At 39.1% G+C, this 20164-nt stretch overlaps 1 protein-coding gene across 1 annotated transcript in view; it reads right to left on the minus strand.

Annotated features, from left to right (window-relative positions):
- The window catches only part of LOC133646604 (ryanodine receptor 3-like), a 168978-nt gene that overhangs the window by 110256 nt on the left and 38558 nt on the right, over positions 1-20164 (minus strand). The window contains exons 19-24 of the mRNA XM_062042144.1: positions 20020-20122; positions 16414-16545; positions 7346-7619; positions 7128-7242; positions 358-490; positions 50-153 (exon numbers count right to left, since the gene is read on the minus strand). Of these exons, the coding sequence (XP_061898128.1) occupies positions 50-153; positions 358-490; positions 7128-7242; positions 7346-7619; positions 16414-16545; positions 20020-20122 (861 nt within the window). The remainder of the gene's footprint in view (positions 1-49; positions 154-357; positions 491-7127; positions 7243-7345; positions 7620-16413; positions 16546-20019; positions 20123-20164) is intronic.

Raw genomic sequence — 20164 nt, forward strand, 5'->3', positions numbered from 1 at the left:
GGATTTTAATTTCATAAAATAATGGTACAATGAATTTAAGGAGCTCCACCTTGTCAAGATCCGGTTCTTCGAGTGCCAGAGCCAGACCGTTGTTGTCCATGACTGAGGAAGCAGCCACATCAAGAGGAGTGGAACCTCTCATAGCTGGAGAAGCTGCAATAATAATCACATTAGATAAACATTTATTTAGATCTAGGCTATTCCGGCTAGTACACTGTATTATCGGTAGAAATAACAATGATAATATTTTAGATGTTCAATACAGCCTAAAATGATTGTACCTTTAAAAGTACAGTATGTTTCAATCCAACACATAGTAGTTTTGGATCTTACACAATAATATTTAGCTCCACCCACCAAGGCCGACGCTGCTATTCTCCAGCAGGTAACTCAGGTGGTCAAACATGGCTTTTTGATTTTGGCGACTGATCCGGCAAAAGTAGCACAGGAAGCGACAACAGCTGGCTACCATCTTGGGGAAGGCGATTTCCTATAAGGTGGCAAAAATACAGTAGATAAAATGTGAGCAAACATGGACTTCAATGTTGTTTTACCAAATCTGCATCGCCAATGAAAAAAACTAAATAAAATAAAGGAAAACAATATAAAAAGTGGCTAAATAATTACATTTCGACTCACCAATGAGACCGATATTGTCATAAGGGTCTAATAAAATATGTTTATTATTGCAGGGATGAAGTTGGGCTTTACCACTTGAAAGTGAAAGGTTCCAATAGTGCGTCCAATAAATAAAATAATCAATAAAGAATAATTTTAAATATTTTTGTTGGACTACACAGAGGGACCGCATTGAGGAAAAAAAAAGATGAATGATTTTTATTTCTGAGAAAAAAAAATCTATATATTTTTGGGAGAAAAGGTCATGGCTTTTTGAGATGAATAAACAGAAATAATTTTAAGTGCATCAATTTGCCCAAAATAAAAAAAATAAAAATAAAACCTTATTTAAACTACAAACATTCTCTCCACTTGCACCATTTGATACTGAAAAATAACATTTAATAAATTCAAAGAATAACAATGCCTTCAAATTGATCAGCAACATTAACTCAGGAACACGATATATAAAACTCACAAAACAAAAATATGCAGATTTGTTTATATGTTTTTATCAAAATAGGGAAGTCAAGATTAATGGTTACGATGAGCGTGATGGAGTGCACAGCTTTTCGTTGTGGCGTTTGATGAATGATACATACTGCATGATACACATCTCTTCTTTGATGTGAATATTTGATGTACACGGTATGTGATTTGGTCCTTTGTGTGATGTAATACCAGCAACAAAATAGAGTGTGAAATGTCCCTCCGATAAATAAGCTCATTAGAATACAGTATAAAAATACTCCTTTCAACATGATTCAGTTGAAAAGCCTAGCACATGTTTAAAGTAGAGCTATGCCATTAGAGACTAAATAGACTTATTTGCTCATGCAGTTGGTGAGTTAAATGTGTCCCTTTAATTGCCTCCTCCAGGTGAGGGTTCATCTCCTTGGGTCTTTATCAATGCTAATATGAACACAAAAAACTCCTATACTGTAAGCAAGCAGCAATAATCATGTGGAGCTAGTTCGGTGAACTATGTGTGGGTCTCTTTAAAAGGGAAATACACTTTTTGAGAATTTTACCCATCATCCACAATCCCTATGTGGGACAAGAACACATTTATTTCCCTTTAATGTGCATTCTAAATAGTGCGAGTCAGACCTGGCTAACAAGGCAGGCAATGGGATTAATCTATTACACCTATAAAGCATGTTATAAAACTAAAAAAGAACAGCAATCATCCTGCATATTTACCAAGCTATACTCTAGCAACATTGTTATTGTAAGAGCTAACACAGAGGAACTACTCTTCTGGAGTTGTGACCAGTGTTACGAAAATTACTACTTTAAACAAGTAATTAATTACAGTTACTTGTTAATTTACCAATAAACTAATTGAATTACTAGCAGAATTAGTCTTTAATAGATGTAATTAATCACCAGGAGAGTAGCTAGCTACTAGCTAGCTTGAGCTGCTAAAAATTATGTATTAATTGCGACCTGCCAAAAAATTAAGAAGGAGCTTGAGCGACTGCTGCTGCCAGTTCATGCTCAATTAAAATCAATGCATTCCACTTGTGTAGTAGAGGGTTGTAGCACAAAACCGGGAAATTTGTCACCTTTGAAAATTCACACTAGCCACTTGATTCCATATGGCTCTCAACAAATGGAATGCAGCATAAGACCATTGCAACATCGCTAGAAAGTAGAGGTGGGAATCTTTGGGCACCTCACGATTCGATTATGATTCAGGAGCTACGATTCGATTAAAAATCGATTATTGATGCATCTTTAATTTATGTATATTGATGCAGTTTTACATTTATTTTCGTTTCACTGAATAAGCATTTATCACTTGTAAAAAAAACAAAAAAACAATTCATTTGGAATGAGAAAGTTAAATTAATTCCCATCACATTTATTAAATTAATGAAAATGTGTACAAAGCTGGACCACAAGTGCCCGTTAGTAAAGGAGCTGGTCGGATCTCTCAGTAAGGTGGCTCGCTTCAGTCAGCCAAATTTTAGAACCGTCTGCATTACTTTATTTACGAGAAATACATCGATTATCGACTGTTGACGTTTACTAATCGATTCTATAATCTTCCATGTCCGGATTGCAATGCATCTAAAATGTATTATTTCCCCCACCTCTACTAGGAAGCCTTCTATTTGTATCTGCAGGGTGAGGATCATCTGGATTTAGCAGCCTAAGGAGAGCATAAGTAATAAAAGATATAACCAGCCCATCAGTCAGCATCCCAGTGAGAGCGAACATTGAAAGTCACTGTTTTATGTTCTTATTTGAAAGGTTTAGCTATAGTGCCACATGATAATGCCCCAAACATCTCGCCAAGTCTGCTGCTAATGGTAGCACGCACAGAAAGTGATCTCTATGTTGTTATTGACACTGATTTCACATAGGTTCGGTTGCTATGCGTTCTGCGAAATCAATGCGGCCAGGAAAGAAGTTGCAGCAAAGCTTAAAAGAACCTCAATACTGTAAATATCACGTTTTCTTGTATGCACCTACAATTACATTACATTTGAAGAGTTCAGGTGCAAATATCGATAAACACCATTCTGCCAGTTATGAGCTGTGAGTACCACTAAATATTTTACCCCATTCCCAACAAAAGGATACAATCAAATGTTACACAAAAGCAAATTAACTGTTGTATTTCACTGTTGAATATTCCATTTTACCTCAGAAAGTGACAAGCTCCCTGCTGTCTTTGTGACAAAAACACACAAATCCTTCAAAACAAATCAGTGCATCAAAATTTGATGTCATCCAATATCAGCGCTCATATTTACGCGGTTCATGTCTGTTTTTTCCGTGATTGCAACCAAATTAAAGCATCAATAATGAGTAACTTTGATGAAATCAGGGAAACTGTGGTATCATCGCCTACTGGGCACAAAAAGAGACGCTGTCCTGATCAGTCCGTTAGAGCAAGAAAGGTTTACATAGTGTGGTGGGGAAAATCCTGTATATTGCATGTGGATTTAATGTATAGGATATGTGTGTAGCCACTACTCTCCTGAATGATGAACTGAATCGTGTGCTTACTCTGCTGTTGTTGTCCTGTGATGCAGCTGTCTAGTCCAGGGATCACTCAAAATAAGGTGTTTCGATTGAACTAATTCCTTACAGTGATGGATTGAGCGTTCCACTGAAAAAAAAAAAAAAATCTGTTTCCACTGGTTTTCAGGGTCAGTCTGTTTTCGCAAAAAAAACGTTGTTTGTTGCAAAATTTGTACAAAATAAATTTTTTGTAATAAATAGGCATTTTTCAAATTGAGACTATCATTTTGGTTGTTAGAAACAATTCAGTTGCAACTAAAGATGCGATTCTTTGGCCACATCACGATTCGATTACGATTACGATTCAGGAGCTATGATAGTTTATGTACAGTATATTGCTGCAGTTTTACATTTCTTTTCATTTCACTAAAAAAGCGTTTATCACTTGCAACTTTCAAAAACAGTGCATTTCTAATAAGAAATTCCCATCACATTTATTAAATACTTGGAAATCTGTGCAAAACTGGAACATAATAAAGGAGCTGGTCGGATCTCTCGGTGAGGTGGCCCGCTGCAGTCATCCAAATTTTAGAACTGTCTGCATTACTTTATTTACAATAAATAAATCAATTATCACTGCGATGAGGTAGCGACTTGTCCAGGGTGTACCCCGCCTTCCGCCCGAATGCAGCTGAGATAGGCTCCAGAACCCCCTGCGACCCCGATAGGGACAAGCGGTAGAAAATGGATGGATGGAAATCAATTATCGACATTTACTAAACGATTTTATAATCGATTATAATCGATTTTAAAAAGTCAATGACTTCACCATAAAAGTAGGTGACAGTGTCATCACCAGGAAAGATGAGGTCACCTACCTAGGTTCCATTCTAGAGGCTAACCTTTCCTGTGATAAAATGGCAACCAAGGTAATCAAAAAGGTTAACCAACGAACAAGATTTCTCTACAGAATTTCCTCTCTGGTCAACAAAAGCACCTTGAGGATTCTGGCGGGAACTCTCGTTCAACCCTTTTTCGATTACGCATGCACCTGCTGGTACCTCAGCACCTCCAAAACCCTCAAATCTAAACTCCAAACATCTCAGAACAAGCTAGTCAGGTTACTTCTAGACCTCCACCCCAGATCCCACCTCACTCCTACCCACTTCTCTAAAGTGGGCTGGCTCAAGGTGGAGGACAGAGTTAAACAACTTGCACTGAGCCTAGTCTATAAAATCCGCTACACCTCCCTGATACCGAAGTACATGTCAAACTACTTCCTTAACGTAAATGACCGCCATAACCACAACACCAGGGGGAGCTCCACTAACCGCGTTAAACCCAGATTCCGAACTAACAAAGGTCTTAACTCATTCTCCTTCTATGCCACATCAATGTGGAATGCGCTCCCAACAGGTATAAAAGAAAGGGCATCTCTATCCTCCTTCAAAACCGCAATAAAAGTTCATCTCCAGGCAGCTACAACCCTAAACTAACACCCTCCCCGAATTGCTAATAATCAAATGTAAACAATCAAATGCAGATACTTTTTCTTATGCCTTCTGATCTCTCTCTCTCTCTCTCTCTCTCTCTCTCTCTCTCTCTCTCTCTCTCTCTCTCTCTCTCTCTATGTCCACTACTTGATGTCCATATCCCCCCCCCCCCCTCCACACCCCTGATTGTAAATAATGTAAATAATTCAATGTGATTATCTTGTGTGATGACTGTATTATGATGATAGTATATATGATAGTATATATCTGTATCATGAATCAATTTAAGTGGACCCCGACTTAAACAAGTTGAAAAACTTATTCGGCTGTTACCATTTAGTGGTCAATTGTACGGAATATGTACTTCACTGTGCAACCTACTAATAAAAGTCTCAATCAATCAAAAAGTCCTTGTTCGAATTGCGATGCAGCAAGAATCGCTTATTTCCCCCAACTCTAGCTGCCACCCACATCAGTGGGATGGCTGTTTCATGAAAATATCCACAAAAACCATTGGTATACTCAAAACATGAAGAATAGAGGTATGTTTTTGCGCCTGAACTCTTCATACTGTATATATTTACAACATGAATATAAAACGGTGTTTGAGGCTTTTGGGTGTTTTTCAGAGTACTTTTCTAAGCAGAATAGATCGTATCCCCATTACCTGCATTGCTAACCACCTCTTACGGGCAGATGTTCCACCAATTAGAATACACAGGAAAGGTAAAGTAAAGGTGTGTTCTTGTCTCTCATAAGCAGTGTTCGTAATAACGGTGTTATATAGTAACAGCGTTATTAACGCTGTTACTTTTATTAGTGACGAGTAATCTAATTACTTTTAGGTTCGTTAAAACCATACTTGCCAACCTTGAGACCTCTGAATTCGGGAGATGGGGGGGGGGGGGGGGGGGGGGGGGTGTTGAGGTGGGCGGGATGGGGGGGCGGGGTTTGGTGATAGCAGGGGTGTATATTGTAGCGTCCCGGAAGAGTTAGGGCTGCAAGGGGTTCTGGGTATTTGTTCTGTTGTGTTACGGTGCGGATGTTCTCCCGAAATGTGTTTGTCATTCTTGTTTGGTGTGGGTTCACAGTGTGGCGCATATTTGTAACAGTGTTAAAGTTGTTTATACGTCACCCTCAGTGTGACCTGTATGTCTGTTAATCAAGCATGCCTTTCATTCACTTATGAGTGTGTAAAAGCCGCATATATAAAGTGACTGGGTCGGCACGCTGTTTGTATGAAGGAAAAGCGGACGTGACGACAGGTTGTAGAGGACGCTAAAGGCAGTGCCTTTAAGGCACGCCCCAATATTGTTGTCCGGGTGGAAATCGGGAGAAATTTGGGAGAATGGTTTCCCCGGGAGATTTTCGGGAGGGGCACTGAAATTCTGGAGTCTACCGGGAATATCGGGAGGGTTGGCAAGTATGGTTACAACGCCGACAACAAGAAGGGAAGAGGCACCGTACACAATGGGAATAATGAACAACAAATAAATGATTGAAGTGACAAACTTGCCTTCCAAAATGTACACTGTTTGTTGACAAGATATGACAGCCATCAAAGCACATTCAATCTCTTTATTAAGGAGAGATAACACAATCCGGTGAAAAGATTAAAAAGAGCTGGTGTCAAAGCCGACAAAGTGCGCTGCTAACTGCTAAAGCTAATAAGCACAGCTCCGTTGAAACCCTCAATGACGTCACATGTCACTAGATGACAGGCCCCACCTTTTAAAAGCACAGACTCCGCACACTGTTCTCATATTAAACATCTTTCAAACGCAAATGCCAGATAAAGTTTTTTTTTTTTTTTAAGTATCGTAGAAATTACTTTCCCTAGTAATTAATTACGTTTGTACATTTATAAAGAGTAAGTCAAATACTTTGTTGGTAAAGTAACAAGTAACAATAATTAATTACTGTAAAAAGTTATTTTTAGAACACTGCTCATAAGGACTGTGGATGATGGGAAAAATCCCCAATAAATGCAGTTTACCCTTAATAAGATGTAGAACCATAGCTAAAATCAAGAAATCCTACCTGGGATTTGTCTCCCCCAAGAACATTGACCATGACCTCCATGACAGTCTCATGCATGCCCAGTATTCTCATTAAATTAGGGTGCTGATAAAAGACCTTGTTGTTCATGATGTCACTGATGAGAAACAAGAGAATTGACTATCAATATTACAGTAAAAAAGCACAGATGGCAAACCAAGTCATTGATTGACATTGATTTGAGGTATAGTTTCACCAACCCAAGTCCATCAATCATGAGCTTCTCCTCCTCCTTTCCCATCCGAACAGAAAGCAGCGATCTGATCTGACCAAGCGAAGCCAGGAGCTTGATGGTGTCCTGGACCGAGGCAGCGCTGATGGTGTAAGTCTTCCTCATGGCCCTGAGCAGCTCGCCAATACTGTCATACTGCCTCCTCAGCAGGCTGAACATCTTCCGCACCAGCTCTGGGTCTTGGATATGACACTCCTGGGCCCAGCTGACCATAGTCTGCGAGATTAACTCCTTCAAGTTGGCTGCAAGACAAGGTGATGGATGCTGTTTAAAAGTGAAAAGGAAAACACAGCTCTCTGACAACAAGGGGCCTGATTTATTAAAATCCAAACACCACGTGGTAAACAGCAAGCCATAAAATAGTGTGTACTATTAGTGGGCGTGTTGCGTCTGATTTATTAAGACTGCATGTGCAATTGTGAAGTGGTGCAGACCGCCTTACTTAAATGAGGATTTTGCATGTAATAAGGAGGCATCCCCACAGCTGACATTCATGTTATCATGCTCCTACTTGTGGCGTTTTGCTGTTTTCAAACATTCAGGAGACATGTACTACTTTTTATGGGCTTTTTAGAAGCAGTGGTGCAGTGCATCTAAAATGAAACCGTTTCTTTTTTTTCTCTTCTTTTTACCACCAACAGAGGCTGCACTTTATATAGACGCAAAAAAATGCAGACTTAAAAAGTTGTTTTTTCATATAAAAAGTACTTTAATAATATATTTTGAATGTAAAAAAACGAACGCCATTAAAAACAAAATGTAAATGACACCAACCTGCATCAATTGACTTTGTTTTAATCAGCTCCTGAAAGGGGAACCACATGTTTTTGGGAAATTTTTCCAATCACTCACAATCCTTATGTAAGACAAAAACACCTATGTTTTTCTTTTTTTAATGCATACTAATTTTTTAATAAATGCGATCAAAAGTCCGCTTACAATGGAGCCAAAGGGAGTCGCTCTATTCTGCCTATAAAGCCCTTAACACTAGAAGTCCCAGCATTTTTCTGTCTACCTAGAAGACCCAGAGAGGGGTCATTTGGCCCGACGCTTTTCCCGAATACACTAATCACTCATTTTGTTATGGTAATGAGGCTGTTAGGGGCAGTTTGTCTAGGTAGACAGAAAAATTATACATGTGGGAAATGCCGAAAGGAGCAATGGCAGTGCCAGGATTGTGAGTGACTGCTCAAATGTATGTCAGTCACGTTTACATGGACATGGTTTTTCATTCTTTGTAAATATGCTTTTTTCTTTGTAAATTTTTTTTTTTAAACTATTTTTGGCACACAAAAATAACAATTGCTTCTGCAACAACCCTCCACACCAAAACTGGGAAAACAGTTGCTTTTTCATTCTTTGTAAATATGTTTTGTTTTGTATTTTTTTTAACAATAAATGTCAGAGTGTTGATCCCTTCATTCTGTTGATCCTTGCAAAAACACACACAACCTACCTCAGAACTAAAGCTTGAGCTGTAAGGTCCCCTCCCCCACACAGGCTCAAGTGGCCCCCTGCCGTGTGCCACTAACAGCCACATTTTCATAACAAAAGGAGTGTCCACAGGGGGGACTAGGGGTCAAATGACCCTCTTGTGTGTTTTCTAGGTAAAAGTGTCAATTGACCCTTCTCTGGGACTTCGCGTGTTAAAACATCCAAACACCTCCATTAGGGTTTTATATACATGATGTAAGTATATATTTAATATAGTAACAAGCACATTTATAATAACATTTAATATTTACATTTATTGCTCATACAAAGCATATGCTGTGCATTAATTTAAAAAATGCATCTTGACTTTCGCTTTTTTTCAACATCGTCACTGATTATTACTCACTGCAAACTTCATGGGAGCCAACAGACATAATAAACCATCACTTACTGTACAATGTCTGCTGTCATTAGGATGCCGATTGTTAGGATTTTCATATATTCCCATTTAGATGAAGAATGTCTAATAATTCTCACAAAGAAAAGGGGAATGGTACCAAACGTCTTTTCATGTCGCCCTTGCCTTTCTCGGGTCTAAGTTGGCTGTTATAGTGTACCAGCTTGTCGCAATACATCCTCTTCCAGGGAGCAAGGAAGCAAGGACACAGCTTACCACTCTATAAGGTAAACATTGGCACACAAGCACGTGATCACGGTGCCGCTATAAATAGTTTGTCTTCTTTAGCGTTTTTAATAAAAATATCACTAATACTTGGTGTATTGTTGGCGCTTTTTTGATGGTTATTTATTGGGTTTTTGTGGAGAATAAAAGACCTCCCACTGGCTCCCCTGTGAGCGGACTTTAATTTACATTTAATTTACGAGTTAGAATGCAAAAAAAAAAAATCAAAAAATGCATCCGTTGTCATGTCTTTCACAATGATTGTGAACAATAGGCCAAATTCTATCATAAGTGCAGTTTTTTAATAATAATACCTGGGATTTATATAGCGCTTTTCTAAGTACCCAAAGTCGCTTTACATGTTAAAAACCCATCATTTATTCACACCTGGTGGTGGTAAGCTACTTTCGTAGCCACAGCTGCCCCTCGGGGATTAATAAAGTATTTCTGATTCTGATTCCCCTTTTAGTACTTTAGCAGCTATAAAATTATAAAGCAGCAAGAGAACCAAGGAACAAACTGCTCCGCCAGCATTAACACCAGTGATGAGTTCACTGTAAACAGCAGAATTCTGACCAATCATCATACTTCCAATGCAGAAACATCAGGAGGTTGCCTACAGCCACAGCTTTTAATACCAATGTTTTTTGACCAGGTACTAATTGGACACCCTAGCAGGGATTTGTTTTGAATATACCCACAAGGGGACTAAAGTAAATCTGCTGTGAGTTGAACAAAGGTGTTAATTAGATTTATTTTAATTTACGCTTTATGGACAAAAAGATTTGGACACTTCATAATAAAGTGGAACAATAAAGGCTTTATATTCACAATGGAGAAAATGCTGTTTTGCAACTATAACAGTTTCCACTCCAGTCTTGGAGTGTCCATCCATCCATTTTCCATCGCTTCTCCCTTTCGGGGTCGCGGGGGTGGCTGGAGCCTATCCCAGCTGCACTGGAGCAGAAGGCAGGGCACAACCTGGACAAGTCGCCACCTCATCGCGGGGCCAACACAGATAGACAGACAACATTCACACACACATTCACACACTAGGGACAATTTAGTGTTGCCAATCAACCTATCCCCAGGTGCATGTCTTTGCAGGTGGGAGGAAGCCAGAGTACCCGGGGGGAACCCACACAGTCACGGGGAGAACATGCAAACTCTACACAGAAAGACCACAAGCCTTGGGATCGAACCCAGGACCTTTTTATTGTGGGGCACACGCACTAACCAAAATTTTTGTTCAAGTCTGCCTTTATGTACTGCACCATAGAAATAAAGGTGTCTAAAACTACCCCTGATTGGTTAGATTAGCTCTTGGAGCAATAATTTTTAATTGGCGGCCTGGGGGGAAACCATAACATACCAAACCCCCAGTTCAATTCAAAACTTGGGAGACAAACATTCTTGGTGAAAATTCCCAAAAACACTATAGAGTGCTCCTGTTTATAGAGGAAATTGGACCACTGCAAACACATTGGAAGATCTTTGCATTGACATTTTAACCTCCTAAAGGCCAGTGTCCACTGCAGCAGACACTTGTATTTTGCATAACAAGGCATTTTTTTTCCCCAGAAATGTGTAACTGATAAAAAACAAAAACAAATGTCCACTGAAGATGATGCTAGTTCTCAAATACATAATAATATTAAAGGGAGAAGTCTGCCACCCCCCACTCCGCCCAGTCTGGAAGTGTGGCCCCTAGAACAATTTAGTTGAGTAGCCCCAAGTTACAAAAAGTGACGGACAATGTTCAAATAACAAATAGTGGCAAGAATGGAATAATACATAGAGTGTGGAAATAAAAAGTGGAACACTAAAAGATGGAGAACACGACCAGGAAAGAAAAGTTCTATAAAGTGTTTTATAAAAGTGTTGGCTTCATTTTAACTACAAGATGTATGTTAGTATTTTCCACTTTTCCAAGCCTGTATTTCTAAAAAGGAGGCAATTTCAAATATGCCAGAGGTTCTTTATTGCCTCTACTGTATTCTGTATGAGAAAAAACACAAATGGTGAGCTTAGAAAGCATTTGTATTGGCGCATTATATAAATATATGGAAGTACGGTACTGCATCAGTTGTATAGCATCCTGAGAAACAGTGTCCTTTTGCATTGGACATTTGTTTTTGGTGGTTGGTCTAAATTACACGTTTCAGAAAAAAATTGCCCTGTTATCCACAAAACACATGTCTACTACAGAGGAAGCTGATTCTCGTGAGGATATAATTAAATATTCTGCTTCTGGGTTAGGCAACTTTTCTAGAACACTCTGATATAGTAGTTGCCGATGTTCAAATTGAATGTTACATGATGGTGTGTAGGTATCGCTGTTTTGTTTATAACTACACAAGCAAACACCAGTTAACTCAGAGGCATCAGCAAATGCACAATTTATACAATATTGATCTCCTGCAAAGATTTGCAATTAGGTGATTGTGTTTTTAACTGTTTGCCTAATTGGATCTGTTGTTTTCCAAACAGTATTTGACAGCAAGCTGTCAATCAGAGTTATGCAGCTTGTGGATTTGTGTGGGTTCGGTCAGAGAAATGACCTGAGACTTGTGTGGATGTTAAAGAAGAGGTGAATGCAAAAACTATTAGTTTGTTTCTTTTTGCTGCAATGCTTTACACCAAAATCCCTCTGTTATGCTGAAGTGCACACACCTGTCACAACACCCTGCAAACATTTGAATCTGTACTATGAAGGAGGACTTTTGTTTTGTATGGTTTGTTTAACTTAGTGGGAAAAAAATTATATGTTTTGATTTAAATACAGTACACACAAAGGGCCTGGTTTACTAAAGGTTTGTGTGTGGTAAAACATGCGCAAACCTGATAGCACATGCAAAGCTGATCTACCGTGAAAGTGTGCATGTTTGCATCTTTTAAGTGACCAGAAAAAGGTACGCAATCTATTTTGTGTCTCTATCTTTGTTAATATGGAAAATATATGCTGACCATCAAAACGGCCACAATAGTGGGAGGATGCAAATTATTTAGCATACGCAATGTGATTTATCAACACTCATCACCGTTTTGCGATCAGTATTTTTAGTTTTATCTAGCACGTGTTAGAAGGACACGTAAACTAACAGTTACACTAACGGCTGCAGGATCAGTGCTCAGGCTGCACAGACAGACAATGGACGGACGAGAATCATCCGTCCTACGTGTGTGTGTCAACCATTTGGACGGTCAGAAATAAAATATATAGACCTATCGTCTATTCAGCAACATCTTTTTAAAATGTTATAGCTGCTAGAGGATTTAAGGATTCATAAAGACAAATAAAATTTGTGTTTTGGTGCCATTTAATATTTTTTAAAGACGTTTGTTTATTTCACGTAGAATACATAGTATTGAAATATTTTTTATATGAAAAAAACGTAATTACTCTAGGTGTGCATTTTCTTGCGCCTTGAAAGGAGTAAGCCTCTCTCCAATGAGCGCACCTTACCAGTGTACCAGCGGTAAAAAAGAAAATGTCAACGTAGATGCACTGCATGAGTCCGACTGCTTCTAAAATGACCATAAAAAGTAGTACATGTCTCCTGCATGTCTGAAAACATAGCAACATGCCACAAGTAGGAGCATGATAACATGAATGTGCAGTAAATGAGAGTGTCTCTGTGGTGATGCCCTTTATAGTACACCTTATTTAAATAAGGCAGTGTGCACCACTTTACAATTGCACATGCAGTCTTAGTAAATCACATGCAACACACTCACTAATATTGCAGACTTTTTTATCGATTGCACATGCTGTTTGGCACGTGATATTTAGATTTTTGTAAATCAGGCCTAAACAACTGTATTTTGGCACTCAATGTATTTTACATTCTCCCATCAACATCTTGTTGTAGTAAAAGTAGTATAGCCTCATTCACCAAAAATGTAACAACAGAGTATTGACTGATAGGTTTCGTAAACTCAGTCTCCTGCAAGCAAAATTGGATGCAGAATCTGGTGTGACACAGAAGCAGTGTTAAATTATGTTGTTAGTAAACTGACTGTAGGTCAGTAGTTGGCATGATAAGATACATTTCTGATTGAGGCAGAATTAGTCCCTGACATTTCCTTGTATACAGTATCAGTGTGGGGCGGTATAGCTCGGTTGGTAGAGCGGCCGTGCCAGCAACTTGAGGGTTGCAGGTTCGATCCCCGCTTCCGCCATCCTAGTCACTGCCGTTGTGTCCTTGGGCAAGACACTTTACCCACCTGCTCCCAGTGCCACCCACACTGGTTTGAATGTAACTTAGATATTGGGTTTCACTATGTAAAGCGCTTTGAGTCACTTGAGAAAAAGCGCTATATAAATGTAATTCACTTCACTTCACTTCATCAGCGATAGGCCATGCACATTTCTAATTGTTATATGTTGCCAACAAGTCTTAACCTTTTACTGATATGATTGAATCAGACCAGAAGTTAAAGAATGTAGTTAATTGACAATAACAGGGACCCTGCTATCAAGCCATGTGGGACTATGATTGAAACATAAAGATCATAAAGATACTACAAGGATGCCACACGACAATGAAATGGAAGCAAATACATCTTCTAAGACAATATGATTTTTTTCAGTAGCACATACTATTAGTGATGAATAAATAACAATTAGCTTCTCCACTTGCAGGAGGCATTAAACTGAGGATGTGGTTGATTGTAGTCGCACAGCTCATGGCTACAACACTTACTGGAGTTGTCTTGAACACAAAAGAAAGGAAAATACTCCCACTTTCTAATCAACTAACATTGAAGTTTACAAACCAACATATAAACACTAATAGTACACTTTATTGAAAGAGATTTTCGAGATTAAAAAACCCAGCCTGCATCAATTGTATTCTCCTTCAATTATTCTGCTGCTCTCCTTCGCTCACTTTGTAATGCCACCAGATGCTGCTGAAGTCGACATTTCTGAACTGCAGCTGCCACCATAAACCAGTTCTGTGATCAATCAGTCTTTATGCAACACGCCTCAGAGTCTTTTACGAAGAAGTGCCAACTCCTCTATTTCAATTCCGCCCTGTACAGAAAGCATCTGCAGTCTGCATCTTGTTGCAGGGTGAGCAAATGTGATAGTAAATCATGTTAAGTGTTTGGACATGCAAAAACATATGCAGTTCCATACTTGTGTGTCCTTGTCATGGACATAAAGGCTTTACATACATACATGCAGGTTTGATTACTACAATGGTGTGGCTCTAAAAGGAAATGATGACTAAAAATGACAAGTATTCATCAAAATAGTAAAAAACTTGACCACTTATATAATCATTTCAATGCAGTATCTTGATTGGAGGTCATCAAAGTGCCTCCGAAGATGGAAAAAAACCAATCCATGTGTTTTGTGTCTCTAAAAGCTGTGATTGAAAATATGTTTTGATCTTAGTACTGCTCACACTTGATGTAGCACCTGCTCACATGGCTTTCGCTTTAACCAGGTGAAGGATTTGATTTGATCAAGTGTTAAGTTTTTGTCTCACATACTACCAAATGTTGCTTTTCACTCTAGAGCCCCCATTAGCATAATGGAATTAGAAAGGTATTAAAAACAGGAAATCACTGTTGCACCTTTTTTAACTACTTGACAGTATAATTGTTTTTTTTTTCTTCTAAACAGTTTGTTTGTAATCGCACCACGGAGAGAGGGAAATACAATGCCAATGCTTTATAGTGAATTGACAAAAAGACTCTCAAATCTTTATAAGAGTAACTGTATTGTTTAAAGGAGTGTGTATGTAGTATGTGTGATAAGGCTTTTACACATGATATACAGTAGACTAGTTAAAACGTATATATTTGTATCTTGCTCATTTCAGTGGATTTTTAAAATTACAAGAATCCAAGCACTATACTATAATATTTTTTTCAATTAAACACTCCATGAATACATCTGCATTATTCTCCTTTTGGCCAACATGCTCTGAATCTGCAGCCTCCTCTCCAACTACACGGACACTGTTTCAATTGGTCAGGGCTATTTTCTACTTGTGGAATTGTCATTAAGTTAACAAGGGATAAGTTAACATGTAAAACCACCGCAAGCTCATGACACTTTCACACCATGCAGAACAACTCAGTACATTTGAGACATATGCATAAATCTGAGAAGTCTGAAATGTAGGACCTCTTTACATCATCAATTAAGCCCTAATATTTTCTGTTACGCCCCAACATAGGCCCCCCCCCCCCAAGAAAGAAGAAAATGTTTTGTGCCCTCCCCACAGTCTCCACCATGACTAGTATAATTTGTCTATACAATTGTTACAAATTTACTTCTGGATAACATTGTAAGTTTATTAACATTAAAGGAAACAACTCACTGGTCTTTCCTCGTCTCCCGCCCTGGTTCCAGTGAAGCCAAGTGCTACATACACTTCATCATATTCTGGTATGGCAAAAAACGTGTTCGCGCCTCCTCTGGCATCGCACCGCGCCCCCCAGGGGGTCCCACCCCACGATTTGAGAAGGACTGCTTTAAGGAGTTGTATTAATGTTTTATTTCTCCCAATTGCCTTTCTTCATTTATTGACTTTGTTTTACCATTCCCCAATGTTCTTGTTAAATTGTCTGCTAGTACATATTTTAACTGTTTTACCATCTTCCAGAGTTGGTAGATAACTATGCTTGCAGCAATTAAAGTGTGTTGGACAATTTATTTAAATGTTTTTCCTGTGCTTTTTCTCCCAGCTGCTAAAATCATCCACTGCGACACATTGTGGATTAGTGAAATGTCTTAAATGGTGATTGGCGCAGATACTAATTTACTTAACGTGTGCCAAAACTGTGCCATTACAGGGTATTGCGTCATGTTTGTTTGGCATGAAAACAACACCAGGCAGTCCCAGTGAATAATACAGTACATACGCTGCATAATAATGAGATATAAGTCCAAATCTGCTCACATGGTGCGGTTTGTTCCTTCTTCACCGGTTGCTCTGTTTTATGAGCTTGTCCTTTAATTTTGTTCACAAAGGTTAGAAGGCGACCTTTGATAGATGTGTCCTGTTCATCCTCATCTTCTTCCATTGGGATTCCTGCAGAACACAAACAGACACAGGATAAACATGATATGAAAAGACTATTATGGCAATATCTCAAGTGTAGGTGAACCTCCTATGGGGTCTCTACATGTCAAATGTATGATGTGTGCCAGGGTTTGCACAGTTTGTCATGATTGTGGGCAATTTGTTGTAAATTGCTTTTCTGTGTAAAGGGAACCATGACGGGTAGTTGTTTTGCGGCTTGGCTAAAGCTGCCATATTAGATCGGTTGTACTGCAGAGGGCCGGGCGGTTTAATTATTTATCATAACATCAAGATTTCCACACAATCTGTTTCTGAACTGTAGTAGAGTAAAATATAATATCATATATTAGAAGAAAATAGAATAGAATGCTTTATTGACATTAAACACGAGTGCATGCCAGATTAAAGGTGGCTACAGCAGTGAAAAACAGTGTAAACTATTGGTGCAGATTCAATATCCTAATGTCCCAGGGGTAACACTGTTTCTAACTTGGTTTGTCCTGCTCTTGTGTGACCAAAATATCTTCCCTGTTGCAACGCAAAGCGACAGAAAAAGCAGATAGTAAATACATATACTAAAAACAACAGGGAGAAACACAGTACTACATTTAAACTTGTATATTAATGTTGAACGAGAGGCAAGCCAGTAGCATTTCTAAATGTTGTTTACCTTCTTACAGTATTACCTTTTAGCTTGCTTTACCCTTTTGGAATAGTGGACTGGGGCATTTATTTCTTCAATTTCAAATTTGACTAGTTGTTTATTAACAGTATTAGGAACAACACTGTTACATAATAACCATGACGTTTTATAACGAGTAATACAATTCAGTGGTTCTCAAACTTTTTTTCACCACGTACCACTTCAGAAAACACTTGGCTACCACTATACCACCATAACAAACAAAATTAAAATACAGTAGCGTAGTAGGACAAGTATTCATTAAAAACGAGGCAAAGGTTTTATGTAGCAAGTATATTTCATATTTATGGCCACTGTAATATTACACAAGGCTTGAACAGTTTGAATAAAGGAAAATAAAAACACTCCACTTAAATAATGAATCAAATCTTTTGTGTGTCACTATTGGTACGCGTACCACAGTTTAAAAATGTTAAATAGAGGCGGGCTTTATTCGTGCAAACGAATGAAAAACAAATGTGTCCTGTGTATTTGTGAAATGTATACACATATTGTTTTATCTGTTAGTTACAGTAGGTAAGGGTTTCATATGGCCCCATTCCTGGATATATTTCCTGTGAGAGGAAGGGGAGTGGGGGTGTTACTTATTTTGCAATGCAGTCTTCTGAAAATGATGGATAACGCCACTTATGTCAGGAACTGCTGGTGACGATGCAGAGATGGCAGGCTTGATGCAGGAAAACATGACTTTAATGTACAAAATGCAGGGAAAACACGAATCAGGAACCAGGAGACAGGTGACAGGATACCAGGAAAGCAGGGAACAAGCAACAGGATTCAAGGAAAACTGGAGACAGCAAACAGTCTACAGCATACAATCCTCCAGCACTGACTAGAGGGCGAGGCAGGTATAAATAGTAACCTGATTGGCAATTGCCACCAGGTGTGCCAGGCTGCCAATCAGGGACAGGTGAAGGAAACGAGTGCTAAGGGAGACGTGCAGGGACTGGAACCAAAATAAGAGCGCTGACAGGAAATAAAACACAAACACAGAGGAAAATCCAAACATAACCATACTGTCAGTGACAAGCCTGACAGTAGCCCCCCTTCCGATAATGGATACCAGACGTTCTACAAAAACAAAAAAAGTCCACGGGAGGGCGGAGGAAAGACAAGGCAGTGGGCCACCAGGCCAAATGTTCCGCGGGGAAGAGTCAGGTGGCGGCGGCGAGTTGAATCCGTGGCCATCGGGAGGGCCGCCCGTAGGAGCCTTACAGCCGCCCGTGCATCAGGCTAGCTGGAGGTCCCGAACGTGACGATGCTGGAAACACCTAAAGCTAATGCGCGTGCATGTGTTGGGTATGTACGTTATTACGTCATTACGTAGGAGAAGCCGTGAGAGAGCGGGATATACCGTGTAAAAAACTTTGGAAAGTTGGCGCCCTCTAGGCATGTGAGTATATGTTGCAAACTGCCCCTTTAATATACCAACTGATGCTGTGGTCAAAATTGTAATTGCCACAAAACATATTTTAAGATATTCAACACCATACTGCCATCTGCTGGCTAATGTGGATTGGGCAACCCCGCAATTTGTCACGTTTCGTGTATCAGGTAAATTGTGACGAATGGTGCCATTTGAATCGCCTTCCTACTGTAGTTAACAGGCAATTCATGGCTAATGAAAGATGACAACCATATGATTACGTGGGGATGGACCACTCTTTTGACACGGTAATGATTTAAAATGTAATGATAAATATACAATTGGGGTTTAGCCCCTTTTTTATTCAGATCCTCACCATATTTCAACAGATTCTTCCTTGGTTTTATGGGCTACCCCTCAATAACAATTGGTGAAAATCAGTATTGTATTTTTTATGTAATGTTAATGGGCATTTTACATGACACTTTTCTCGTAAGTAAGTAATCAAAGCGCGTCAACAATGTTACTGTGACATTATTCAACTTATTAATGACGCAGCATCAGGAGCAACGGAGTGTTTAGTACCTTGCCCGAGGATACTTTGAACTGGTCGAACCAGCAACCTTTAGGTTGAGACACAATCCTTCTGCCACCTGAGCCATGCTGCCCATGTAATCCTGTTAATTGGGTTCATCCTACTATGTCACTGTCAAAGTTATTGCTGTGAAAAATATCATTAAAATAAAATGTGTACAAGTATATTGCTCAGTGCCATATATGTTTAAAAGAAAATGACTAATACATAACTAAAACTAGAAATGCATTTTTCCATATGGCCACATTGATATGCCTAAAAGTACTTCAAAGACGGTCTAATGAAAATGTTTTGTTTTTGTTTTTCTTCAAGGATAGGAAAGTAGTTTGTTTAATGCAAGGTGTTGAAGTGACCCAACTATTTATTGAGGCATAGTAAACAGGGGCCACTATTTGAGAAAATATTATTAGTCATATCACTATTTCATAACTGATTCAAACATACTGTATGTGTCTTATTTAGGAAAAGTAAAGTTAAAGTTAAAGTACCACTGATAGTCACACACACACTAAGTGTGGTGAAATTACCCTCTGCATTTGACCCATCCCCTTCTTCCATCCCCTTGGAAGGTTGAGGGGAGCAGTGAGCAGCAGCGGTGGCCGCGCTCGGGAATCATTTTGGTGATTTAACCCCCAATTCCAACCCTTGATGCTGAGTGCCAAGCAGGGAGGTAATGAAAAGTACAAGTATTGAACATATCATCCCTGCACTGCTCACAGCCTTTTGGGAGCTGATTTCCCACTGGCGACAACCTCTTTCAACATTCACCCGCCATTTCTGAAGGATTTGCAATTTCTTCATCATTAATCTTCATCTCACCACAATGCAGCTGCAGCTGGTTGTGAAAATCATAAAGCTCCTCCTGGGTATCTGATGGGCAAGGACAGTCGTCACCAGTGCTGAAGGTCAGTAGCATGTTAATCTAAAATATAAGGACACAACAACAATTTTGTTCTACAATTAG

The sequence above is a fragment of the Entelurus aequoreus genome, linkage group LG03, assembly GCF_033978785.1.
Source record: "Entelurus aequoreus isolate RoL-2023_Sb linkage group LG03, RoL_Eaeq_v1.1, whole genome shotgun sequence".
NCBI lineage: Eukaryota > Metazoa > Chordata > Actinopteri > Syngnathiformes > Syngnathidae > Entelurus > Entelurus aequoreus.